The sequence below is a fragment of the Kryptolebias marmoratus genome, linkage group LG17 (genome assembly GCF_001649575.2).
Source record: "Kryptolebias marmoratus isolate JLee-2015 linkage group LG17, ASM164957v2, whole genome shotgun sequence".
NCBI classification, from domain to species: domain Eukaryota; kingdom Metazoa; phylum Chordata; class Actinopteri; order Cyprinodontiformes; family Rivulidae; genus Kryptolebias; species Kryptolebias marmoratus.
This window is the reverse complement of record NC_051446.1, coordinates 17822185-17849524: the sequence shown is the minus strand read 5'-3', so window position 1 is coordinate 17849524 and position 27340 is coordinate 17822185. Positions and strand designations below refer to the sequence as shown.

General features: G+C 41.8%; 2 protein-coding genes across 3 annotated transcripts; one reads left to right on the top strand and one right to left on the bottom strand.

Annotated features, from left to right (window-relative positions):
* The first annotated feature begins 6 nt into the window (after positions 1-6).
* On the top strand, positions 7-4025 carry LOC108247637 (endoplasmic reticulum protein SC65-like). The gene is made up of 7 exons (XM_017435933.3): positions 7-1107; positions 1775-1924; positions 2323-2494; positions 2582-2710; positions 2782-2927; positions 3193-3276; positions 3465-4025. Exons 1-7 carry the CDS (start codon positions 640-642, stop codon positions 3612-3614), a joined length of 1299 nt encoding a protein of 432 aa, XP_017291422.1. The 5' UTR covers positions 7-639; the 3' UTR covers positions 3615-4025.
* Positions 4026-5084: 1059 nt separating this feature from the next.
* Positions 5085-26812, bottom strand: adam11 (ADAM metallopeptidase domain 11). Of its 2 annotated transcripts, XM_017439502.2 has the most exons (27): positions 26477-26812; positions 26207-26355; positions 23725-23801; positions 23252-23315; positions 16579-16661; positions 16341-16398; positions 14880-14937; positions 14158-14270; positions 13008-13082; positions 12832-12903; positions 11709-11875; positions 11527-11611; positions 11352-11442; positions 11116-11167; positions 10672-10771; positions 10225-10296; positions 9863-9955; positions 9187-9267; positions 9045-9095; positions 8902-8965; positions 8637-8742; positions 8434-8553; positions 8083-8251; positions 7901-8015; positions 7593-7683; positions 6617-6634; positions 5085-6487 (listed from the first exon to the last, which is right to left on the bottom strand). In XM_017439502.2, the coding sequence occupies exons 1-27, from the start codon at positions 26532-26534 to the stop codon at positions 6472-6474; spliced, it is 2298 nt and encodes a 765-aa protein (XP_017294991.1). In that variant the 5' UTR covers positions 26535-26812; the 3' UTR covers positions 5085-6471. The 2 variants fall into 2 exon arrangements, with proteins under 2 accessions (XP_017294991.1, XP_024866678.1); XM_025010910.1 differs by lacking the exons at positions 6617-6634; positions 7593-7683.
* Between the last annotated feature and the right edge of the window lie 528 nt (positions 26813-27340).

Here is a 27340-nt window from a genome sequence, read left to right as displayed (position 1 = left end):
GTGTTTGAAAACTCAACCCGCCCTGTTTTTTTGATCTTTTTAAGTAAAAACGGGAAGAAAAAAAAAGGAAAATCAGGTTTTTCTTTTCTCTTTTCAACACCTCTTTAATCCCCTCATATCGGGGCTTCTTCTGGGTTCAGCCTTGGTGCCTTACAACGTGGACTGGGATGGATTTTATTCTGAAATGCAGGCGGCGGACTCGGCGGCACAGCTGGAAACAGCTGCAGACGCCGTCTGAGCCGGGAAAGAAGCCGGAGAGCCTCTAGATCTGGTTTCAGCTTTCAGTTTATTCTCACACATCATGTCTGTCCGGAAACACATCTGGGAAAATCCAAACAGTTCAATATGAGCAGCACTTTCCCAGATAAACTTAATCTTGGATTTCTAGCCCAAAGTTTGACATTTCCAGATTAACAAAAGTCAGTCCAGCCCCTGTTTGTGTCACAGAACATGAGAACATGGCTGCTGAGCACTCAGGCGCATTGAAGCGGGTTGATTCTAGCGGCTGGAGGTTCGTTTATTTGCAACCTGAGCCAGCCGGCTCTGAAGGACCCAATCCCAGAATTCCCACAGACCCCTGAGCTCTTTAACAGACCCCCACAGAAGGAGCGGAGGAGCTGCAGGAGGCGACATGCCATCATGGTTAGACTGCCCTCAAAAGCAGGTTTGCTGTTGATAATCCTCTGCGTGGCTTTTGTTGAGCCAACATCTGCGCAGTATGAGAACTACAGTTTCAGAGGCTTCCCCGGGGAGGAGCTCGTGCCCCTCGCCGCCGCCTACGGTCTGGCGCTGGACTTTTACGCGGCGGGAAACTGGACGGAGTCGATCCGGCACCTGGAGTCAAGTCTGCGTCTGCGCCGCCTTCTGCGGGACTCGGCGCGGGTCTGTGGGGTCCTCTGCAGCGGCAGAGAACACGAGGAGGAGCCGCCGTCCTCCGCCGTGGCTCCGGACGTCCGCGCGCTCTGGCACCTCCTGAGGACGGCGTCCTGCCAGAGGAGGTGCAGGGCGCAGCTCCCCGCCCTGCAGCTGCCGGCCCCCGGCAGACAGCTCCTGGAGGAGTTCAGCACCAGAGCTCCATACAGATATCTGCACTTCGCCCATTCCAAGGTGAACGCAGCTCGACGTTTGACACATTTGATGAAAGGGGCAACAACTGTATGTCTGGGTTAGCTGGTCTTAAATCAAGAAACAGAAACAAAACCTAACATGTTCAGTTCAGAGCCACAGCAGCAGCTGCCTTAAATCCTGGTAAAAACCTGAGTTTATCAAACCATAACAGATCGTTGAATGGTCATCTGAGACAGACCGGACATCAGAGTCTGTTTAAACTTTCTGCAAGGATTTATCACCTCAGAGATTCCTCCGAGTGTCCCTGCAGGCTGTCATCTGACTCCTTAGTAAGAATTGACTTCTGCTTTTTCCCTTTCTGTGAGCTTCTTTTGCTCAAATGTTGACTGGCTCGTCGATCTTTAGAACCTGTGGAGGGACAAATGTGGGACACACCCCTCAGAGACAACCCCCCCCCCAGAATGTTCAAAATTCAATACGACGCAGGATGCAGAAGGAAAGTCCAGATGTAAACGCATCTCAAGGAAAGAAAGTAGAAATCTGAGCAACAGACATCAGACATCCTGAGAAAGTTAGATTCTCATTTAGGCTAAAATGTATTTACCGGTAACTGTAAGCTTTGCTAATCTGACAGAAAAAAAAGAAAAAAAAAACAGATTTACGTCTTTACTGTCTTGACCACGGCGGAGATCGTTTGTGCGCGCAGCTGAACGACCTGCAGAGCGCCGTCCCGTGTGCCTACACCTTCCTCCAGAGGAACCCGGGGGACCAGGAGCTGGGTCAGCTGATGGAGGGCTACAAGGACCGGTACGACCTGGACGGCTACCTCGTCGACCACGAAGAGCAGGTGTACGAGGTGAGCGAAGCCTCGACCCGTCACGGTGCCAGGAACAGATCGGCCCGTTTGCAGGCAAATGAGGCATTGTGGGAAAACCAAGCAGTGAGGAGGTTTTAAAATGGAGAGCAAAAAATCCATTTAACGCTGTTAAATGCTCTTTTTTTTTTACTGTTTGGCTTGTCAGAGTCAAACAGGCCTGTTTTCTGGTTACTAATCAAACTAAAACTCTCAAATTTACAAAACATCTGCATTAATCAGCCTTTGTCTTAATCCTTTAAATAGATGGAAAAACGCCTTTAAATCTGACATCAACTCCAAAGCAAAGCAAAGCCTTAAAGCCCCCTCTGCTGGAGAAAACTATTTCTACACATACCCAAACACAAAGGCCAAAATGTTGAACGGTTTCCTGACTGCAGGCCCCCTTTGTGAGAGGAGTGAAACTGGTGAGTTCAGGCGACTACAGCAGCAGCACTGAACTCCTGGAGGAAGCTCTGAGGCTCTACCTGCAGGAGTACCACCTCTGTCAGGCCGACTGCGAGGGGATCGGTGCTTTCTCACCCGAAGGGGACTTCTACGCCCTCATCGCAGGTATTTAATCCCATCCAGACGGTCATTTCGATTTTACTGGATTTGCTTTGTGCACCTCTGAATACCCTCTGGTGTGCTTCTCGACAGAAGTCTACGTCGACATGTTAAAGTGCAAACTCGAGTGTGAGGAAAACCTGACGCCGAACGTCGGCGGTTACTTCGTGGAGAACTTTGTGGCCACCATCTACCACCACCTCCAGTATGCGTATTACAAAGGTAGGTGGTGTTTGAGCTCAGATTCCCCATCAGCCCCTCCATCTGATCCGACTCCTGTCCCCTCCGAGCAGTGAACGACGGCCGCAGGGCAGCTCCTTGCGCGTTCAGCTACTTCCTGTTTGAGCCAGAAGACCGGGTCATGAAGCAGAACCTGCTGTATTATAAAGCCTACAGTCAGCAGTGGGGCCTTCAGCCCGAACACTTCACCCCCAGACCGGTAAGACGAGCTACATTCATCAGAACTGACCCTCGGGTTTTCTAATGGGGTCTGAAAAAGATGAAAATAAGTGCTGGGTAGGCATTATAACAGTAATGACAAATTAAAAATAAAAAAAGGGGCAAATCCATCGGTTCAAGCAGCTCTTTAAACAGCATATCTCCTGCACGAGTCGCATCTGTTTGTTGCTACATAAAACTTTAATATTCTGTGATAAAAAGTTTATTTTCCTTTACATGCACGGATGATTGCTCTGTTTTACCAGGAGGCTGTCAAACACTACAACCACACTGTGACTCTGAAACAGATGCTGAAATTTGCAGAAATGTACTCGGAGCTGGACGATGAGGTGAGACTAAGAGGAAAATAGACATTTGTTTCAGTATTGGTGCAATTTCCTTTTTTAGCCTGATGCCAAAAGGATTTAAATGACCTTAAATTAGGAATTATTTTTAAAAATTGGGGTTTTGGATATAAAAACTGTCCATATCGGTTCAGTTATACATTTTAAAAAAGCAGTTTGGATTATGTGGACAGGATATATTTGGAGCAGAAGGGGCCGCACTCCTGACCTCGGAGTCTCCTGATGCCGAGTTTGAAGGTGTGGGGGACTACGAGGAGTCCATCTACGCGTCCAGCTGGACGCAGACGAAAGGAAAAGGGGACACCGGGGAGTCGGACACCTGAGGACATCGGAAGACGGTGAATGCAACATCTGGACTCAGACCCACAGCAGCAAGTCTGGGTCTGGTTTTGAACAATGAAACCACATTCTCCTAACTCCTCTCTCTGTTCAACACGACGCTAACACCGATAGTTCCAGCGTCTCTGAACCGGGTGAGACGTCAACACGAGTCCGTCTGATCGATCAAACATCTCACCTGTTTGCAGAACCTGAACATCAGCAGCCTGAGTGTTATTACAGGTTAAACAGGTCTTTGCAACATTTACACTGCAGTTTGTAAAATATATTGTACAGTCAGGCTTTTCATTTTACACATTTTTGTACTTTTAACACGTTAATAAAGACTGAACTTTAAATTGAAACCTTTTGTCTGGCAGCTTCAGCTGCTCTTAAAATGTTGTCTCTGTAATAAAACAAAGAAAATGTCTCATTTAGATTCTGATTATTCTAAAATTACCACACAGAACTTTTCCATCTACTGAAGCATTTTAAGGATGGACAACTGAGAAGAATCCATCCAATAATATTAATGCACTTTTACTGTATTTTTAGTTTTAAGGTAATTTAAAATCTGCTTGATAAGGATTCTGAAATACATTTTTTGTTTGAATATTAGCTCTTTAAACAGAGGAAATTAATAATAACGTAGTTAATATAAAGTGGTTCTTTACCTGTTATATTAAAAAGGTTAAAACTTTACTATAACGTAGTTTAAGCTTAAGATATTGGCAAAAAAAAACAAAACATAAATCAATCTTGAACTTTATAGCAACTTTATAGCAAGCATAGCATCATGAGAACAGAACTATAATGAGGCTCATTAAATACGTCAACAAGAAAAGCTCTGAATTAAAAAACTAAATTGTTCAGCTACAAATAAAACAATCCATAATTTATGCATTTTTAGATAACCTGGATGATACAGATTTAATCAGTGTAGAAGTGTATAATTGCTTATGTCTAAGTGTGTTAGCAAAATATCTCAAACAGAAAAATGGATTTTAATGAATCTCAAAGTACGTACATCTACAGCTGAGTAACTTCTGGCATGAACCTGATTCACAGCTAACCAACCTTAAACACAAAAATGTAGATAACTCTGACTGTTTCACAGATACTGAGCTAAAACCTGGTGTGGTAGTAGCTGAGAGTCATCCCCAACACGTACTCTGAGCTCTAATAGATCACGTGAGATCTTCCTTTGAAACATCGGCACGTGAGGTGGCGGCTGATCTTCGCTCCTGCTCGTGTTTCTGAGGATTTCCGCTTCGAAGACGAACCAAAACTCAGCACACAGGTGCAGGTTTTCAGACAGGTTTTAATGTTCTGTAAGATGAGCGTTTACACTAACAGTCAACAGAGAACGGCGCCAAAAAAAAGCCCCCTGGAATCAGCCCAAACACTACCTGTGATCTCCAACAGTGGTAAACACAGAGTGACCTGAGGTCTTTTACATTTTTAATCAAATGCTCAAAAGGACGTGATGATGATTTTAATTTCTTGGTGCAAGTTTTTTTTTTTTTGTTTTGTTTTTTAGACTTAACTTTAAAAAATGTGTAGCTATTCCTTTAATGCTTGCCCTGTAGGTCGACTGGCAGTGTAACTTGTTCCTTCTGGCATCTGGGCCTAAAGGTGCGACTTCCACCTTCCGCTAACTACACCGGATTACTCCAATTTAAATGTGACATTCTTAAATATCAGGAGGGAAAATACAGAACAAAGTGATAGAAACGCTGGACTACAACTGTTATCTGTAATTGCATTTTCAATGTTACACCTTAAATTGACAATTATTGCTCATAAACTTGATCTGTTCAGTCAGCATTAAATATTTCGAGGCTTTGATTGCACACGTCTAAGTTACAAAACAGCCTTTTTGTGGATTTGGAGGAATCCGATTTGAAATATCCCTGATGCACGTCGCATCTTCGCAGCTGAATCTCTCTCAGGCATGTAGGAAACGCACATCGCACACGTTATCTCAGATTCTAAGTCCTTTCTGATTTACAGATTTCACTAGTAGGCAGGAAGTGGAGTCTCTCTCGCTCTCAGACTTGTGCTTCCCTTCAAAGCGGCAGTGAGTCACTGCTGTCTACAGGACTTATTTACATCAGCACCTATGTTCAGCATAATTATATGCATATAGTTTGAATATAGATTAGATATACAGAAGGATAACACATTCAGTGCATACATGTCCCTCTGGCTTGGCTGCAGTAAGGTCCAACAAACTCCTACTTCCAAAATAAAAGCTCCTACTGCACATAAATACAACACATACTTAGAAGCATCGATTTACTACTGATTGATTATGGTCCGATAAGGAAAGGCAGCATAAGAGGAGAAATTATGGCTATTACTGTGGAATGTAAAGATCTAACAACTTCATCTGGACAAACATTCAGCATTTAGGGTTATTTTATACACCTCTATACAGAGAGGTGCTCTCTGAGTGCTTAAATAAAGAGCCTCACTAGTCCAAGTGTTTGGTCGTCTTTCATTAAATTACTTAAAGGGATAAAAGCTCAACAGTCCAAACGGCAGAAGATCAGCTGTGGCTCCAAACCAGAAAGTCTCTGTTCCCAGAAAACCGTAGATAAACGCTGGAATAAGCCAGACGCCATCAACCTGGACATTTTTCTCACGAGACGAACCCTGCCCCAACAGCAGATACAATCAGAGGCCGTCGGCTTTTCGGGGTACCCCTAATGTTCGGATTTATTCCTCCAGGGAGAAGAAATTCAACTCAACAAGGTCAGAGAATGAAACAGAAAAAGGTCTGATGGCTCATAAAGTGGAAGACATCTCGGTTCTGTCTCCTCGGAGCGTGAGGAAGACGAGACAGCAGGGAGAAGCAACTCAAACTCCCGAAGATCTGAAAACAAAGCAGGAATAAAAAGGCATGGATAAGAAGATTATTTTAAAAGTGATAAAATGAGAAATATATGACAACGATGGCAGGAAGTCCCAGGACTGACACCAGGACTCAGAGCCGGAGTCGTACCTTCCCTTTCGGATGTTTCTGAATCCACAGGGGCGAAGGAAAAAGACAAGAGAACAAAGACCCGTTATCTGACGCACACGAGAAGCAATGTGAGGAAAAACTACGCCATGCACCGCCTTCAAAGCTCTCCAAGCAAAGCAGTAGTCAAAATAAATAAAATGTGTGCTTTCATTCGGCTCGTACTGAGTGAAATGTGTCTCTGCTGTACCCAAGCTGAAGACTGAAAATAAACATTTCTGCTCCTTTCCATGCAGGCAAAACAGCAGCAGAACAAAGCAAACTACAGACAGAAAAAAGACATGCACAGGGAACAAGACAACAGATTACTAATTTTTCTTCTTTCAGTCAAGATACCAACACTGATTTATAATCAGCCACCAGAACGAGCCACCAGCGCTGCCTCTGGAGATCCTGACTCGCTCATCTTGTCAAACCTTTGCATATTTTCATGCAGCTAGACTGGAGCAATAAAATGAATCAAGCACAGAAACCGTCTGAACTCATGGAGTGGCCATTTCCATAATCTTTCACGTATTAGTCTGAGATGTATTTAAGCACTCATGGTTGGTTTATTGAATGGGAATAGTGAGTTTTGCCCATAACAGCTCCAAGCCAAAAAAAACCTAATCACATTTTTTAAAAACTTGCATCTTCATAATTTATTTTCTTTGGCTGAATAATAATCTGACCAACAGTCCAGAACCCAAAGATGTTGAGTTTCGCAACAATAAAAGCCAAACTTGACTTACTGAGAGGACTTGCGGGTAAAACGAACAGCTTGTACTTTGAATATATTTCATTTGAAGAAGCTGACAGTCATGCAGGAAGTTCAGTTAAAGACGGTTAACGAGTCACAAACCCGTATGTGGCCAACCGTCTGCAGCACATGCACCAGCGGTATTAAACCTGAGCGATCTCTGCACGGCAAACAGAAAAAAAACACAGACATGCACGGAGGCATGCCAGAAAGTCTTACTTAAATCCCCAGCCTGTTCCCCCCAGGATTATCGCTGCTACCAGAATCGCACCAGCAACTGAACCTATTATGATATTGGTACCACTGGGACCTGTGGGAGTGAAGGCAGTGAGGACAAAATGACAGAGGAAGAGTGCCGACGAGCAGAAAGAAAAAGCTTCACTACGTTCGGACTTTAATGTTAAAACTGGTAATCAAAAAATAAATTTTTCCCTATTTTTTTACTTGAGTGACAGTTTCTATTATATATCAAGTTGTTTTTTTTATATTTTTGAAATGGATCCCCTGAGTCTACTGTCTGTGTGTACCTCTGTACTTTTCTGGTCCATCTGCTGGGGTTAGGGTGGGAATGGGGTCGAACACGCTGCAGTCCTTCCCGGTGTAGTCAGGATCACAGATGCACTTCACCTCGTTACTACAAATCTGCAGAGCACAACGTCTGAGCTCGCCACAGAGCGCCACAGAATACGAGGCGTGAGCGCAGACTCACCCCGTGGTGGGAGCAGACGTGTGAGGAAGAGGAGCCCGGACACGAGCTGAGGTTGAAGGTGGTGACGGCGAGGCAGCGGCGCTCCAAACACATCATGTTAGGCCCACACGGAGTCCCATCCTCCACGTAGCCCAGATCCATACCGTCATCCAGCACCGCATGACCTCCCCTGAGGCACAGACGGTCACAGGGAATCAAACTTCTAGACACTGAAACGCTACAAACTTTCACTCATCTCATTCTACAAGTTTACTATTATTTCAAGAAGAGATGGACCTCTACCAGTGACAGTACCAGAAACATGCCGACTTTGACTGGATTTCTCGTCTAGGTAAAGACAAACTGCTTCACCTGCAGTCCATGTATCGGTTCTGATGGTGGACAGTCAGACTGGTGACCTTTCCCTGCAGTTCACCGATCCGCGGCCTTTCTGTCAGATTTGTGCAAAGCAGCAACCCGCACAGAACATCTCTGGAAGACAAGAAAATAAATAAACATCTTAAAACTCTTCACGACTCTTCTAGTTTGTGATGGTTTGATGTGAATTCGCTCACTGTTTGTTGCACGGCACCCATTCCTGACTGCTGGGGTCGAGGCCACAGTTTCCTTTGTCTGTGCCCTCAGAGTTCAGCTTCTCATAACAAAATCTGTCAGCAGAGTCTGGGAGGAAAACAAAAGATCTGTTTTACTCATCGGTCAAAGCTGCCATTTAGACAAATGCTCTTTAAATGAGACATAAATGAAAGAAAAGTGTGTTCAGACAACCACCAGGGGGCAGTACAGCCCCCAAATAGAGGTCAACATCCAATCCAAACTTACTGTAACCCCACAGAGCCCTGCACTGTCCATCTCTGGTCTTACAGCGACCTCCGTAGCAACGACCCTGAGGAGGAAATGGAAAATACTAAAGCTAGACCTGAGAAAGATTATCGTTTTAGCAAGTAACAAACATTTCCCTTCACCTGGCCTGTGTCACACGTGTAACCATCCAGTTTGTGGACATTGTGAGGACACTGCAAGAGAGCAAACAGGTCGACTCACGCTAAGCTCCAGACTTATGTTTATTTTTTTATATCAGCACAAATAAAGCAGCTCTCCCTTCACCTGGCTGGAGTCTCCTGTGCAGGTCTCGGGGATGTCGCAGTCGTTTACAGCATCGCGGCACGTCACCCCTCTGAGCTCGTACTGGAACAACAGGAACGAGAGAACCGCCGGCGGCACAAAATACGCCCGTCAGAAAGATTCATTAAAATCTAAAACATGAACTCCGTCACACCACGATCCTGAATACAAGTGTCCAGAGCTGGAGAACAGACACAGTTTTCACAAAGGGGTCACCTGTGACCTTGACATTTGACACCATGAACTCAAAATCAGTGGGGATCATCCTTGACAGAGGAGGTGTCCAGCTGTGCAGTTTTGACATTTCTATGTTAAAGGGTTGTCAATTTAGAGCTCGGACAAGAAATTGCCCGCAGACGGACAGAGCCATACCATAATAGTCTTAGGATTGACGTAAAATGAGCTGAAGAAAGCAGGAGGGAGGAGGTAAACATTTACCAAGGTGGGAGAAAACTACGTAATAAACTGTTAAAACAGAACAATAAGACACTGTAAGGAATTTGAAACCTATAGATTGTGTCACTGATGCCATTAAATATATTTTAAATGTTTACAGCTGCAGCTTGTCAACAAAAAAAACAGAAACACAACATTTGTACCGATGGTACTGATGGGCAACAGAGTGGATACGAGTGGATGACGAGCCGAGTGAGGTCACCTTGCAGTCCCTGCAGCAGAGCCCGTTGCTGCACATGGCATTGTGGGGAAGAGTACACTTCTTACAGCAGCTGGCGCCACTTTGAGCGCACTCCTACAACGACCAGAGAGGGTTTCAGTTCTGGTACTTTCTTTATCAAAACAGTGCAAAAATGGAATCTGAATGTAGAATCTTTACTATGATTTTTTGGGTATAAAGCACATTTTTATGGCTACGTTTACAACAAAAGGGGACCTGATGGGAAAACGGCAACTTTAATGTGTAACAAACATTTAGGCTGCAGATTTCCCAGTCAGCTGCATGACTTTTGTTGATCTGTTTAAGACAGGCAGGGAGAATTAAATTAAATTAATTAAGCTCACCACCAGCGACCCACAGTCACATTCCTCTCCTGGCTCCACATATCCATTGCCACACTCCGAAGGGTCTAACAGCTACAAGGAAAAAAACACTTAATATGAAGTTTGTAGTCTATGAATTAAAACACACGTTCCTAGTCAACAAATTAAAGATATTCCTAAAAGACAACAGTGTCCACATACAAGATTGTAAAAATGCTTTAAACCAGATATAATTTCTTTATATCATTTAGGAGGCTTTTTATGCCTGAAAATGATCAGGTACTGAGGTGAAAGAGCAGCCAAAAATCATAAAAGGATCATTTAAAAAGACCTCCAGAAATCAAGAAAAACAATAGATCAAAAAGTCTGACTCTTTGGAAGCAACATGTAAAGAAATGAGGAATGACTTGAGACGTTTGGACAACAGTATTTAGACTGAAGCCTGACTGATAACCAATCATCTCTCACCTTTGTGGGTTTGTTGAAGAGGCAGCTGCCTCCTCCCTGCTGGAGGAACCGATGGTATTCATCGATGCTGCAGCTGGAGAACCTCCTGGACAGGTAGTAGCTGATCGATGCAGAAATATACATCTTTACATTTGTTTGATCATTTGTTGTGTCATTTATGCGATGCTTTAAAAAGTACCGTGGCAAGCCATTAGTACATTTATTCAATATCTCTGATATCAAGCTGCCTTTATCACACTAGCACTCCTCCCAATGAGAAGTATAAGTGTTTCACATTTTATTAATTTAGTTTATTTGTTTTATTATCTTTAAATTGGGAGCTTTGGTTTTGACTTTTTTTAGTTAATAGTAGTTGACAAATCTTACATTTCTGTATGCGACCTGCAACCCCTAGGGTAGGATTAGACTATTGTAAAAAAAAAAAGGGAAAAAAAGTATTTCTACCCTGTATCCTCCATGATGCAGCCCAGCCATTGATCTGGACACCTGCAGCCTCCTGTGGACACAAAACATTTCAGAGGTCAGGTTCTCAGGAAGAAGAAAAATCTGTTTTCTTGAAGGAGCAGAAAATCTGCCGAGTTCTTTTAATAATAAATTCACAGAGCTCAAAGGTTTAATCAATCATTTAAAATAAGTTGAAGTAAAGTTAATTTTTGTTTCTAAAAGTCTTTTTCTGTTACCTGCAGCCGGTCGCTTCTTGACCCGAAGCATCCCGATGTTTTGTCCTAAACTCTGACACAGAGTGATGGCCATCGGACTCACGCTCCCAAACTGAGGAGTCACACATTCATCAAGTCAAACTACTTCAACCAGACACTGAATATTCCAAACAACGTCTCTGCTCTGTACGGTTACCTCATTGATGCCTCCACCGCGGGTCAGCGAACAGATGCCGCCGATGTAAGCCGCCTCGCTGCGGCTGCTCATGAACGTCCTCCCTCTGAAGTAGAAACAGGACGGCGGTTAGGAAAACAAAAACCAGGAGGAAGACGGAGAGAACGACGATCAGGAGGAGGAGGGGGAAACAAAAAACCCACGAGAAGAGGTGCACGGCGTCGCAGCGCTCCTTGATGCTCTCCTTCCTGTACTTCATGAAGTCCCGCAGGGTGAGCAAGGCGTCGTCCACAACGGCGATCTTGTTTTCAGTCGACCAGGTTTCCATGGCGACCAGGCTGATGCGAGTCTTGAGTTGCTCCTTGTAGATCTGGACACATCAAAGAAGAAAAAAAAAGGAGGGGGGATAATTAAAAGGAATTATGCAACAGGTGAGAAGCAGCCGGCTCTGTAAACTCAGCCTTTTAGCAGACGATGAAAATAAAGCCAGTAAGCTGAAGAAGGTTTTAAAGAGAACAATAATTATGAAGGAAAGACCTCCGTGTGTTTCTATGGGGAAAAAAAGATTAAAAAACATTACAAAAACTAAAAGTCACGGCTGGAATATCCTGAATGCGCAAAGTACACACGCTGACTCGGCACTCACAACCGTTTACAAAAGGATGATTTTAAATGCCAAGGAGTTTGATTATCGCGGGCAGCTCGGACGGTTTTCTGTCAACCCTCGTTATGAAACAGGAAACAACCCTCCATTTCTATGACAACCGATACGCCGTTTGGTTTTCCACGGTTTAGCTGCGTCGGAGGACTCAAGCGCACGCCCTTCATTCCACATCCAATCAGCTACAACACACACACACACACACGAGAGAAGTCAAGAAATAATTGGTGTAAACCCCTCCCAGCGCTTTGAGAAACCTTTCAACCGATTATTATTCCTCCATTTTCTTTCAGTCGAACCTGTTTCTTTTCACCTGAAGTCTAAAGATGAGAAAAAATCTTTTTAATCGGATTCGTTCGGTCGTGACTGCAGTAAAATTGTTTCGCAACCTTTCATAACTTCAAAGAAACGAAAAAGGAGGTAAACATTTTTTTAACTGCACATTTTTTTGCATTTGTAAAAAAGATGTCATGATAACAGAATGACTATAAAAGCCATTAAAAACACAAAACCGTCCCCTTCAGGAGTGTTTTATTTGCAGATAAAGGAACGCAGAAACTGTCTGAAGAACTAAATGATAAAAAAAGAAAAATCAGATGATATCAGAAAGCTCAGCCCTTAAATTAGTGCTGAAGATTAAACTTTAAATAAAATAAAAGTCTCACCAAATCTGCCATGTTCACCACTGATTTGGCAAAAATCTTCGTCTGAGGGACCATTCGACGGAGCTGTACAAACTAACAAAAATAAGAAATACTGTTTTTATTACTCTAATTAATGCTACAAATAGGAACTTCTGTTTTATTGATTTTTAAAATTATTTTTTCTTTAGTTCACCCACCAGCTCGTAATCGTTGACGACCATCAGCTCGATGTACTTGGTCTCCGTCTGAACGGTGCGCTGGCCTCGCCTCGCCTGAAAACAGCAACAAATAAAAACAAAACAGCGTTCAGGTTCAGATTTCCTGTCATAATAACCTTCAACGAGGGGCAGACATGCAGAAACCAAACACAGCAGGTGAAACCGCTCCTCACTCGCACACCTGCTGATGACGGTGAAACTCTAGTCTCCGTCCTTGAGAGGACAACTTAAAGAGCAACGATCACTCATTCATGAAGCAGAATATTGCTTTGCGTCTGAACGGATTAAATTGCAGCTTCTGAATCAGACTACTTTCAGAGCTTAAGTAATAATAATAAAAAAACTCATCAAATATTTATTATTATGTAAGCAAGCAGAAGTCAAATTTCACCTGAACAGTAAAGATGATGCAGATGTGCTTTAGGCGCCAGGAGGCAACCATTGATGCAAAAAGTAGTGAGATTTTGTTGAAGTTTAAGAAAAATAGCCACCTTCTCAGCTAATAACTCTCTGATTGCATTTACTGTAGAGACTGTACAAAGACAGTGATGCATTTTTTCTTTGTTTTTTAATTCTTTAAACCTTTAAAACACACAATAGGTGTGTGTGTAACAGCTGTGTTTGATATAAAATAACTTAATGTTTCTTATTCAAATTAACAATGTAAACATACAGACCTAACTTGGACAGCCTCTGTAGTAAAAACCTCCCTCACCCTTTGGTGAGCCTTCTTAATATTAACTTTCAGATCAATAATATAGTAAAAATGCTGCCTTTGATAGAGAAAAAATAACATCCAAACCTCCAGGATGCATCTTAATAATAAACTGGTTAGTTAAGTGCTATTTAAGTCGTCTGCAGTAAACCTGTAAGACTGTTTTATTGATGTCTTGGTGGTCGGTTCACATGTTTTGTTGTTTGTTACCCTTCAAACTTTATTCATTTCCAGTTTTCCTGGTAAAATCCACACTGTTTAAACTTTATATTCTGATTTTAAGTTGCAGTCGGCCTGTTTCAAATTCCAGAAACTACATTTACAGACCAAAAAGCCATCTCTTATTAGTTTTATCGTTGCACAACATGCAAATATCCAGCTGCGGTTGTGAAAAGGAGTGTGTACGACACCGACTTGTCTCTTTGAGCGTCTCAGAATGTGTTGCTCTTCTCCATCCTTTAGGTCGTCGTCTCTTTTACTGTGGCCATCTGTTTTCCCTTCAGGCTCAGAGCTGTTCGTGAAGCAACCTAAACACACACACACACACACACACACAGGAGAAATGTAAAACAGAAAAGTGACTAGTCATCAGTCCGGGGATGAATGCAGCCGAGTATTTTAGTCCTCTCATCTGCAGGAGAGATCGATATCACAGCTAGCGGAGGGAAGAGCAGGAAAAGGGAGAATCAGGGGGGTGAATGGGCAGGGAGCTGAGAGGAAGAGTAGGAGGGGGGATAATTAGGGAGGTAGAAGAGTCTAAAGGACAAAGGAGAGGCAGCTAAAAGAGACGTTCAGGAAGGACGGAGAGGACAGATGAAGCATCAGAGAGACTGACCAAAAAAAAAGAGCAAATACACAACCAAACACTTAAAATGCAGAACATTTGACTTTCTTAGCTCAATGTCAAGGATAAATGTGTCTAAAAAACAAGAAACAGCAGGCAATCCTTTCAAAACCCATCCTCTCAGGTCTGATATGTGCTCAGATTTATTTATATACAGATAAATGGAGTTTAACCTGCAAGGTTCACATCAAAGTTTACAAATAAAGTCCAGTGAAACAGAAACTTAAACATGCAACTCTTTACAGTTTCAGGCCTGAAGTTAGAGAGGAAACGTTGCTGGTTTCAGTCCTACCTGGACAGGAAAGTTGGAAGAGGTCTAAGTCGGGCATTCGATATACGAGGTGGTCCTTCTGCTCAAGACAGAGACAGAATAAACAAATTATTTTAAAAAAACAAACAACATTAATACGTGTCACTTTTCTGCAGCACCAGAAGATGAGATTAAATGACTAAAATGTTGTCATCTCAATCTAAAACTATTTTATCTGACAGGTTCAGCTACTGGATTATATCGTCTAATCCTGAATAACAGATTCTGGAATAAATTTGGTAGTTTGAGTTAAAACTTCAATAATTAGATATAAGAGACGACCTGAGAAGTTCACTGGAAGTGTTTTCATGCTGAAAAGCAGCAAATAAACAGTTTTTTGGGGTCTCATGTTTTCAACAAACATTACCAACATCTTTCAGGCGAGCAGCAGCTTTTCTCTTATTTTTATGTTTTTACAGCCCAGCTATGAACACCATAAGATGTTCAGTCATCAGATGATATTTAACAGAGGTTAACGAGAGAAAAGACTTTAGTTTCGCTCATCAGTCCAGTCAGAATTAAACTCCAAACTGAGATCGTTCAAACAGCGACTGCGTCTACAACAAAATACTCATTTGGATTTACCCAACTTCGAGAAGATCTGAACGTTTGCTTTAATTAAAACTTAACCTTTGATAAGACGACTTGTGAAGACTGTCCCACATAAGCAGTAAATGCAGCTCTATAGAAACAACTGCCTCAAAATATAAAAAAATTAAAATCCTTCCCATCCCAAACTTGAAGGATTTGCAGTGTAGAAAAACAACAGACGGATGACTGAAAGGAAAGTGCTGTAATGCAAATTTAATGAGTCACATCGCTGTCATAATGGCGGTAACACCACTGGACATGGTGGTAGACCTGAGCTGGGGGATGAATACTTTATGAAAAAGACCCAACAGAGACGAGACGCAAAGCAGCGAGCTGGAGAGTGAAGAGGTTTTATGACAAGCTGAGAGGCTATTGATCCATCTCTCCGTGTAATTGAGCTGCACTTCGATTACTGTGGGTCTTAATGGGAGAGAAGCTCAGACTCCTCCATTCAGAACACTCCCAGTCCCTCTGCAACGCCACGCTTTCTTTCAAAGGAAACATGCATTTTCAAGAGCAGATCCGGAAAAGTTATGCAAACTTTTCTTTCCTTTGTCATTTTTTTTTTTTTCAAATCTGCAACAACGTGAGAGAAAGAGAGAAAGAGAGACAGAGCGCAAGTCTCTGTGGAGGTGGACTGTATCAACTCGATAATTTCCACTCAGAGATAGAGTAACACTGTCTGGACGGACGGGAAGTCATCCAGAGTGGAGGCAGAGAGACGCAGAGAGAGAGAGAAAGCAGAGGCGGCTGCTTTGTGAAAAATCCAAAAATATTTCCCTTAGTAAGGATTTGGCAGAAATGCAAAAAACCCAAACAGTTGCTACAACCTGATATGAAGTCGTCTCTCACCTCTCCGCTGTCAACAGGTTCGATCCCATAGGAGAAGTTGCCGTCAGAAAACATCCCTCTAAAAAAAAAAAAAAAAAAAACAAGAAACCTTGTTTAACCAGAAACTGAAAGTGATCATCTTAAACAGGACTGTTTTGCAATAAAATCAAATTTTGGAAAATCTGTAGCTTTAAAAAAACAAAAACAAAACATCAGGGTTCTTGACTGCGAGGCATTTTAATCCAAACGTTTGACTCACTGAAGGCCGTGACAGGTGGACAAAGCCACCCAGGAGTCGGGCAGCCCCCGCACTCGCCCATGGTAGTAGCAGTGTTCCCCTCCCTGAAAGGACACACAGATTACCATCCAGTCATACGTTCAGAAACTGAAAACAGCAGTTGCAACAACTCACATTTAAACGGCTTTCAATTCTAAAAACCAAAGATAGTTTGAGCCGTGAAACAATCCAAGTCAAGGTGACGGCGTGTCCGTTGACACGAGGAGACTGTTCAAAGCAGGAATCGTTCAGGAGAAGCAGCTCAGCAGCAGAGACACTCAAACAGTTTAGTTTTTGGAGGGATTTGAGTCAGAAAATAAAATAACCATCTGCGGTTTAGCATGGCTTCAACATCAACTGGTTAGTTTTTAGCTGAGGATCCTGTTGGTAATATTACAGCTAAAGGCGCCATTTTAAAGCAGATAAAAACAGTTATTTCATCAGGTCTCTGACCAAGAAACTGTGCCATTTACCCATTTTTTAAAAAACTTTAAATCAACATCTATTTTGTGTCTTGATAACAAGTTTACCACACACTACCCTACCCATCATGCTAGCAGTGGGCAGATCAAGAAGTGCTCAGTTATTGCTAAAATCGTTTTCTTTTTTTAATATTTATAGACTTTATTGTAGCACCCATGTTGATTATGTATCAGTGAGTGAATCTAACGTTAAAAAAAACAAAAAAAAACGGGATAAACTATGGATAATAAACTTTAGGTTTCCTTTTATCCCAAATCTGGGCTTTTATCTTTATTTGTCACATTTCTAGAATCAAAACCATATGATCACTGATGTGAACGGAAATCTGGAGTTAATTGACAAATGTTTCTTTATTTCTTGAAAAAAAAAAAAAAAAAAATCCTGTTTAACCAACATTTAACTCTTTTAAATGTTAGTTCCATCAAATGTTTGACACTTCTCAAAATGCATAAAAAATGAACTGAACAGGACAATGAATCGGACAGTCTTTCTTCCACATGCTGCGGCTGTGAGACACTGAAAGTGATGCTCATTATTTTGAAGGAAACCACATTTCTCTGGTTTTGTGCCGACCAACTTTTGTCAAAATGACTCAAAAGAAAACTTTAAATTATGTTCCCTTAAGACTAATGGTCTAATGGTTTTTTCTGCAGCATCATCTTCAGAAAATGGTTTCATTTATTCTTCAAATGAGGTGTCTGGCAAGAAACTGAAAAAAAAAAAAAGATTTATATGAACTTCATGGTAGATTTCTGACAAAACCATCAGTTTGTACCACAGATGCTCAAACCAGGTGTTTTAAAGCCTCAAAGACATCTTTTTGGTAGCTTATCTTGATTAATAACCCTGAAAGCTTTACACCATTTGAAAATCTCTCGCCTAGCCGAGGGTCTCTTTAACACCGGCTCCAGTAAACCGTGTGAGGGACGGTCTCAGCTGACACTTACAGCGTGGCAGCGCTGCTCCGAGGTGTTGTTTCGCCTCCGGATTCCTTCACCTGATTATTCATAATCCCCCGCAGGGCTCCAAGTGGACGATCGTGTTTTGAATATACTGTTTCCATGCTGCCTCTCAGCTCACAGTACAGCAACGGTCAGATTACAACAATCTGAGACGACACACTGTGCTGTCAAACACCAAACTCCTGCAGGTTTTTAAAGATTTGCCAGTCTGCTTAAAGTGGACGAATGTTACAGTTACAACTTTTAAGAGTAATAACTTGTATGCATGTGTTGTGTGTGTGCAAAATAGCATGAGAGTCAATTTCAGTTGCCTGTAGTGAACCTCAATAAGTCATGTCTGTCACCTGAGCCTGCTGTTGTCCAGCTCAGATGACGGACCAAAAATAAAAGCGGCACCTTAGAGCTGCTATTCTTCATGCATGGTCAAACTTTACTCAAAACGCCTCTTCCCATCAGAGAGTCCTCGTTAGCGGAGCGCAGAATACATGAAATGGAGCCCATCATCGGTGCTTTTATTTAGATTTGTGTAAAATAAATCTGACCTCGCAAGAGGTTGGTCCAAACTGACTTTGCAGCTTAAGGGCTGTTCTGAAGTTTGGTTTGGTGGACAGGTAATGAGCAGTTAATCTCTTACCTGTTGCAGATGGCACCATGAATGACCTCAGTTTAAAGAAAACAAAACTGTTTCTGACCGAAATGACGAGCTAGTGGCTAGTCCAAGCAGGGCCGGGGTTAAAGTGGATCTCACAGTGATTTATGCAGACGCCTTGTTATAAACCTTTACATCACAGGCAGCTTTACTACACAGGAAGTGCTATAGCCAGCTGCTGCCGCCACAATGTGCGCTTGTGAATAAGCACGTGATTCTACATCACAGATTAATGGGAAATCAATGGCAATTTAAAAGTTTATAAAAGTTGTCTTTCACAATCTCCCCCATGAAACCTTTGAGGTTTTAATTTAGGACTACGCTGGTCCTGTCCCCACTCGGGACAGATGTTAGCTCGTCAGTCCAGTCAGAAATAAACTATTTCTCCAAACTGAGGTCAATCTTCTCAGTCTGGTGTTAAAACTCAACTTGTTATCATTTAAGGTTAAAAAATGTGTTTCATTCAATTGAGGCACATTTCAGTAGAATTAATACATTAACATTGCATGCAGTTTATGGAGCCAGCTGAAACAGAATTATTAACATCAGTTTGCTGACTCATTGATGTTATCTGGTTTTAAGTTTATAAACTGAATTTATTCAGACCCAAATCCAGTCTGCCATAGTCTTCATTCAATCTGGTTTCCTGGCTGAACCAGAATAATTTGATCTGAGTCCAGTTTATGTAGACAAGCTCGCAGCGAAACGGGGCACAAAGTTCAAACTGAGTTTTAACCTCACAGATGGAGAGTTGTAACTGACTGAATTGGATTTAAAAATAACTAATAAGGGTGCAACAACACATCTTTTCTGGAGGTATAATAGGACTTCCATCATTCATACTGAGCTGCGAGACAGCTCACTGCACTTAGCACAGATAAATAAATAAAAGGTAGGATTACAAGGCTAAATGGAGGAAATCAAATTTCCTGACACAGCAGATGCACACTAACTGAAGGACTTAGTGGGTTTTCAGAGACGTACAGTATGCACTGGAAATAATGGCCTCTCACTCATGCAAATAAACTCCTCTTCTGCTTAAAAGAAAACTGTGTGCATTAGTTGCAAAACGTCCCCAAACATAGGCAGGGCGCAGCTTTGGAAGTAAAACGGCGTTGCGCTGAGAAGCTGAGGCAACCAGACAGCCGTGTCCTGAAGCAAGAAGGAGATTGAACCTGACGACTGGAACAGGATTAGGAAAGCTGAAAGTGCACTCCACGTCCGGACTCAGCACTGTTGAGCTGAGAGGAGAGGTAATGAAATAAAAAAATGAGCTAATGTAAAGTTTGAGGAGGACAACATTGAGCAAAAGCACCGGAGCGTTTGAGGTCGAGCGCAGCAAAAGCTTGCTCAGGTACTTCACTGCAGCCGTTTAAAATCAAACCTATTTTTGTTGGGCTTAAAACGGGACAAAACAACGCGGTTGCAGCAGAGATCTGCAGAAAAAGCTGCTCCGGTTTTAATTAATTTCTACTTTAAGCTTCATGACACAGTCGGACTGAATCAGAGCGACGAGCAGCGGCGGAAATTCAGAAAACGCAGAGGATGGTGGCGGGATGAGGCTGCGAACGGCCGATCCTGAGACCTGATGAAGCACGGCCTCACGCGTCATCGGTATAGAAAGGAAGTTTTGTGCTGTTTCTCAGTAAATACATGGTTCTTTAAATGCTTATCAGACAATAAAAAGCCTAGCGTTCCTTCATGCCGGAGTTTTAAACTGAGATTATCTTATAGTGAAAAATGTATAATTGTTTTGGTCACATCTTAAAAACAATATCACGCACATCTGCATGAGATCTCACAATCCGTTGGTGATTGGGAGTGTGTGTTGACAATGACTCACAGCTACTACCACTTCACATTTTAGCTCAATATCTGTAAATTTAACCCATTTTTGCGATGGCTAATGTTAAACAGTTCATCTTTTAGTTAAGATGGAGACCAACACCTGTATTTATGGTGACAGCATGAGAGGTTTTCATCATCAAAACACCCAAATAAAATCAAAAGGCCTCTTTTAAAAGGTTTTTGGTGTTTAAGTTTTTATCTGCAGTTTATTTGACCCGTCCTTTTCTTTCTACTGGTAATGATAATGTGGCAGAATAGATAAAACTCTCAAAGTTTATTTATAAATGGGTTTTCAGGCTTGTAAACAAGATTTTTTCATTTTTCTTCTGGGGTTCTGGACCAACAACGTTCAAACCTTTGTGGCTGGAGGATTTTTTTTGTCATTCTTCTGGTGTCATTCTGTGGTTTAATCCACAGCTTCTGTCTGGACTTCAGGTCTGGACTCCTGACTGAAACACACCAGAATAATTATATTTTGTTCTCTGGTAACCACTTCTGGACCGCCAATTAGAGACAGGCCTTCAAACCTCAAAGTCTGGAGATCCGAACAGGAGACAAGTGCTTCAAAGTCCCAGAGGAGACGTGAAAAAGGCATTTCTGACAGCAACTTTGATTGTTGTGACTGAGTATATGTGCTTCTTTGCTCATAAAAACATTGTGAATAATTTTGTTCAAGGGCTAAAATAAAAAAAATTCTCAGCTAAAATGTACAAACCCAAATCAGAAACAGTTCAGAGAGTTTAAAAAGCTTATAATATTAAACAATTAAAGAAATCCAGAAAAATGTATAACAAAATTGTTCTACAGGTTAAAGTGTTTCAACAACAAAACAGAAAAATCTGCCTAAAAATCTATTAATTAGGACCAATATCACTTGGGAAACCTTTGTCAAGCACAAGAATATAAAGAAAAAATTAATTAAGTGTCACTTAAAACTGTAAAAGTAAAGATATGTGACATGAAGCTGGATTATTTGGCTGTATCTGCGATGAACCAAATTTGTAGTAACTCAGCAGAAACTGTATTTAAGCTGTTTGCTAAAAGACACACAGATCTTGTGCTCCAGACAGAAATACTGACTCATATAAGTAACAAATCCAAAATTAGGCTTTGTGACGGTCGGGGGGGATTTATGGCTGCATTCATGCAAAAAAGCAAACTGAAGATTTGGTAGCAAATCCCACTGATTCTGAATCCTATCTTTTTTCATGGCGGTTCATGCATCTTTCAGTAAGAATTCACATTCAGCACACATTAAAGAAAAGGAGCACAGGGTACTGGGGAGGCCGTCGTCCTGCAGAATGTTTAGGAGTATTAAAACAACAAGCTTGTATTGTTGCACAAAGATATCTGCAGGAAGACAGGACTAAAAACCTGAAACAACTCATCTTCTGCGCAGAAACATCTTTTAATTGTTGTGGGAAGAGAGGTTTAACCATTTTAGAGCTTCAAACGAGTTTCATGTCTGAAATTAATCAATTTAAATTCAAAAAAAGCATCTTTAAAATAAATGAGGAATCACTTTTTGTTGCGTTTATCATAATTTTTTGTTTGATTCGTACACTCATGCATCAAAGGGATGTAATTTTTGTCACTACTTTGCATAGTTTCCAACCATTTACAACAAACAGACAAAAAATAAATAATCTCTGCTAAATAGTCTCTGCTTCCATTCAACTCAGTTTTCTGTTTTTAAGTCTTACCTTGTGTTTGTGGAAATGAACCTAAAACTGAACGACTGCTAGTTTTAAACATTTTGGTTAAAAATTCGGATGGCAGTGGATGGTTCTGTAATTTGGCTCGAGTCGTTTTAAGAAAAAAAAAAAAAAAAGAAAGAGGGGGAGCCGTGATTTAAATTCCCCTCAAGATAAGACGGACCGACAGCGTCTGTGCTGCTGCTGACTGCTGGTTACCTCGGCAACCGTGCACCAATTGGTCATGTGGTTCTTTGGAAAAATAAAAAATAAATAAATAAAAAAAAACTGGAGTGAAGACAGACAAGCAAGCATAAAAAGTCAAGGAGGGACGGAGATCAGAACGAAGCAGAAGACATGGAAAAATAGAAGGTCCACCAAATTAATCCAATCACTTCTGCGCACAACAAAGAGATGTTTTTATGATAAAAATAGTACAAATAATGAGCGAAAACCATCTAAACTGGTTTTCACCGATTTGTCTTTAGGCCACCGGTTTACCAGGACGTCAAAAACTAAAAATCAGTTTTGCTGCTGCTGGCAAATTAATCCAAATCTCACGACCCCAAAGCAACAAAGAAATGATGTTTTGTGCCTCACTGATCTAAAGTCTCCTTGTTGTAGCTCCTGGACTGCTAACCACCTTGGGAACGAGGCCATTAAATAATTTAAAAACCATTACAAACTTTAAAAATGTATAAATATATCTAAGCGTAATAAATTCTACGTTTTCTGTCTTTTGCAATAGTGCCATTTTTATTGGCTTTGAACTGGGAATCCAAAACTCTCACCTTTTGTATCTTCAGATATAAAAATGATTCTTAACCCAGTGTAAAACGTCCACTATTGTGAAGTTTTTACAGCTACATACATGATATCATCAGCTGCACACACGCGGCACCAAACGTCTTTGCAACTTTCAGGTAGTTTGTTAAACAAGCAAAAGAGCGGTGGTGCCAAAGCGGAGCCTTGTGGTACTCCTGTTTTGCCATTTTATTGTGATTTTTCTTTAGTCCTACCATAGTTTCTGATAGCTGCCCATCCTCAAAGTGACGCTCCACATAATCTGTAGACAGGAGATTGCTGAAAAGAGGGAAAACATTAAATGTCAAATGACAAATACAATAACAAATGTGACATTTCGTTTCAGCCTGAATCCCTTTTTTCATAATTGTTGAAGTGCTAAGTGTGATCATTACAGGACGCCGCAATCACTGAGTTGTATTTAATGGAATGATATTAACCAGAAAGGAACATTATGGTTTGCAGAAGTCTAGCCTGCAAATGGTTGACTCATAAAAACTAGAAAAATCGTTCAAAGACGTTTTTCTCCTAAGTGGTTCGAAAAGCGGGGGCAAGCGCTGGAGAACAAAATATATGCACGAGTTGTCCTTCTTGCACTGTGACCGTGTAATAGGAAAACACAGGATTTAAGCAGACTATTAAAACACTCCACAATGTGTCTGGATGTGGAACTGGTTTTAAGACTTACTGGTTGAGTTCCAGGTCAAGGATGAAGGATGAACCGAAGGCTTCCACCAAGAAGCTGCTCTGGGCCAGATGGGTGGGCTAAGAGACACGGAAATTAAGTTAAATTAAAAAAAATGTTCAAAGAGCACAAAAAAATACAGTAGGACGATGTTTATAATGTATAAATATGATCAAAAATGAACTTTTTATACACTTCTTTTGCCGTAACGCATAGCGGAAATCCTCATAACATTAAAACAGCACGCCTTATTCAGTGTCCCTTTAAATTCACCACAAATTCACTTTAGTCTCTGTAACTCCAATAATATCCTCTTAGATCTGGGATTTATAAGAAAAACTATTTACCGATAATAAAAAACAGACCTCTTCAAGACAAACTGATGTCTTCAGTCATTTATATTTCATCATCTTTATTTTTTATTTAACAGCTCTGTACGTTTAAGAATACAAAAAAAAGTAACAGCAGGTAACATTCTTATTGCCCTTTTATTTTATTTTTTTAAAAGGCTAAACTTTGATTGGTCCCAAACACTGACTTAAAACGAATGACTCATCACTTTGTTTGAGAATTTCACGCTTTCACACAGCTGATAACCAGGCTGCGATTTTAAAAATAAATAACGTGTCAGAGTGTGATGAAGACGGAGTGGAGGAGCGAAGAAAGCTCAGGTTTGGCGTCAGATTTGTTGACAGCCGGCTTCACAAGAAAAACTGATGATAAAAGATGTCATCCTCATCCTCCTCCAGGGGGAGGCGGCTCGTCGGCTCATTACCTCCGTCTGACCCCCCCGCCGCCGCCAAGGTGAGCCTCATCCGCAGAAAAAGCAGAGGCATTATCTTGCATTCTCTGAAAACCAGAGCACACTTCTCATTCTGCAGGCGAGTAAACCACTCTGCTCGCCTCTGAACTCACTTATTGGGGCTTCTTCAGTTTCAGCAGCGAGGTCACGAGACGCACCGAGGTCGGCTCGGGGTCGGGCCCGTGTCACCGACCCGACCCGACCCCAGGAAAGGTAACGGGACACGACAGGCAGAGGTGTGAAATATAATCTAATGAGCTGGAGAGGCAAAAGAGGGCAAAGCGTGGGCGGGAGTGCTGGCTTCTGTCGCCATATGGGGGTGGAGGCGGGAGGAGGAGGAGGGGGGATGAGGGGGTGCCGATGTGTGGCTGAAAGTGACTCAAAAACGACCTCGGGTAGAAAAAACAAACAAACAAACGGTTTATTTGTTTACACTGTCTGCAGTGATACAAACCGCCTTATCAGCACACATTTCTGCAGATAAAGTGTCTCTTATAGATGCAGCAAAATACACACAATTTATTTCAAAACATCAGCAAATACTTTCTGACCACTTAGAATGAAAAAAGTCAGGCACAAAAACAGAAATGTCACTTTCATATTTTATGTGTTTGACTAAAATCCCAATTTCTTAAAAAGGTTGGAGGCTGATTTAAAAGTTTAAACTTAATAACTTAATTCTAAATTCTTAACCAAGTGAAATACTGAAGGTTTAATCCTTCTGTAAACCCAACAATTACAAATAAATACAGTTCGGATTCTAAACTAAAACATTTAGAGCAACAAATGTATGGCAAGCCATTTGTGTATTTATTCAACATCCTTCATATCGAGTGTCATTTAGCCCACTAGTTTTAAATGGGCACATATGGTTGCACTAGTTCTACAAGCGCTATTACTAGTAACACTTATTTGCCAACTAATGGCACTATCGCCCAACTAGTTGGAGTGGAGATCATTCTAGTCAGCCATTTCCCGCACTGGTAGCCTAAAAGTTCCAACTAGTTGGCATTTTGACACACTAGTGGAAGACTGGACCAAACAATTGTGTCATACAAGTTAACTAACAGGCATCAAAAACTCATACATGTTAACTAGTCAACACAAACTATGCCCACTAGTTAACTAGAAAGGCCAAAGAAGCTTCAACTAGTCAACTAGTGAGACATTTTAGGTGTTAAAAGTCAACTAATAAGGTTAAAATCAGTCATATTAGTCATTCAAATAAGTCTGCTAGTAAATATTTTGGATGGTATTAGTCAACTGGTAAAGTCAGAATTAGTTGCACTAGTTCACCTGCTAGTTAAATCAACAATATTTTAGGGATATTAGCAAACTAGTTGACATCTTGTTACGCCACTAAATTAACTTTAAAAAAAGAAACTAGTCACGTTTTCATGTTTACTAATCAACTAGGTAATGTTTTTAGGTCAGACTAGTCAACTAGAGGGCATAATTAGTGTTGACTAGTTAACATGCAAGGGTCTTTGATGCCTACTAGTTAACTTGTCAACTAATTTTGATCCAGTTATCCACTAGTTTTCTAAAAAGCCTTATTAGTTTTGGACTAAAGGGCTGACTAGTATGACTTCTGCTCCAACTAGTTGACAGAAATGTGTTAGTAGTTGTTGATGAAATTAAATAAATACACAAACGGCTTGCCATATAGCCGGTGCGGCTCACCTGCTGCTGGCCAGCCGGGGGGCCCCTGGTCCGGGTGTCCAGGTGGTTGTGGAGCAGCTCCTCCTCCGCGTGGCTCTGCTGCACGAGCCGTTTGGGCCGAACCCTCTCCTCCTCGAGCCTCAGCTGTCCCCTCGGACCTGCGGGGGACCCTGGGGGAGAAATCACACGGCAGGACCGAAAGGTGACGCTTCTCAGGTGGTCGATAAAAACAAATAAAAAAATAAAATAAATGCTCCGTAGTTGTGACGGAAAGCGGCGGGCGGCTCTCACCTGTCTCGGCGCACCTTGCACACACTGCGGCGAACAGCAGGCATCTCACAGCCAGCATGATGCTCACATAGTCTCCCCTACAAGCACCACCACCCCCGGCCCCCGTGATTTCCTCGGTGCCGCTCCGTTAAATGAGCCGCCCGGAGCCGCGAGCACGAACGCCACAGCTCGGTTCCTTCAGACGAGACGTCCGCATTTCTCACCTCCCAACAGCTTTAAAGAAAAGCAGAAAAACAAACCCCGCGCCTAATCATGAAGAGACTCCTAATCAGTAGCACACCTGTCTGTCGGCTGCTTCAAAGGGGAGAAAGAGGCTGCGCGAGCCTTAGAAGCGAGGAGCACGTGGGGGCTTCGCGAGCCCGCCCTCCGCACACCAGTCCCTAAATAAATGGGATTTTAAGATTAGCTGAAATTCGTTAATTTCTTTGAAAATCAAACTAATAAAGTAAATAAATGCATTTCATCACATTCATCACCTGCAGCCTAATGTTTTTTGCCTGTTTCTGTGTGTTAGTAAAATATTTTGCTTCTAAAACTTTGGAGTCAGCTGGATTCAAGATGGCCGCCACAGCTCATCTACCTTACCCAACACAAAAATGGCTGTAGCACAGTCAATTTTGCGGATAACAAGCTGGGATTTGGTGTGGTAGTAGCTGACATCACCACCCAATTTTGTGATCTGAATGCCTCTTACAATTAAAGTCAACCCTGTCTGTTAGCAAAATATCTCACCAACCACTGGACGAACTTTAATGAAACTCCCTGAAAGCATCCATTGGCTTCACGCCTACGACTGATTGACTTTTGGAGTTCTGCAGAGTTCTCTGCCGTGAACGCAGAGGGACGGAGGGAACATATCAGATA

Excerpts from the sequence above, each read along its gene's own strand:
- adam11 (XM_025010910.1), bottom strand. The coding sequence starts at position 26,534 with ATGCTGGCTGTGAGATGCCTGCTGTTCGCCGCAGTGTGTGCAAGGTGC. Across the intron at positions 10,297-10,671 it reads TCTTCAACAAACCCACAAAG|CTGTTAGACCCTTCGGAGTG; the intron begins GTGAGAGATGAT and ends TTTTCCTTGTAG. Across the intron at positions 8,554-8,636 it reads TGGGTGCCGTGCAACAAACA|AGATGTTCTGTGCGGGTTGC; the intron begins GTGAGCGAATTC and ends CTTGTCTTCCAG.
- LOC108247637 (XM_017435933.3), top strand. The coding sequence starts at position 640 with ATGGTTAGACTGCCCTCAAAAGCAGGTTTGCTGTTGATAATCCTCTGC. Across the intron at positions 2,711-2,781 it reads CCAGTATGCGTATTACAAAG|TGAACGACGGCCGCAGGGCA; the intron begins GTAGGTGGTGTT and ends CCCTCCGAGCAG. Across the intron at positions 3,277-3,464 it reads ACTCGGAGCTGGACGATGAG|GATATATTTGGAGCAGAAGG; the intron begins GTGAGACTAAGA and ends TTATGTGGACAG.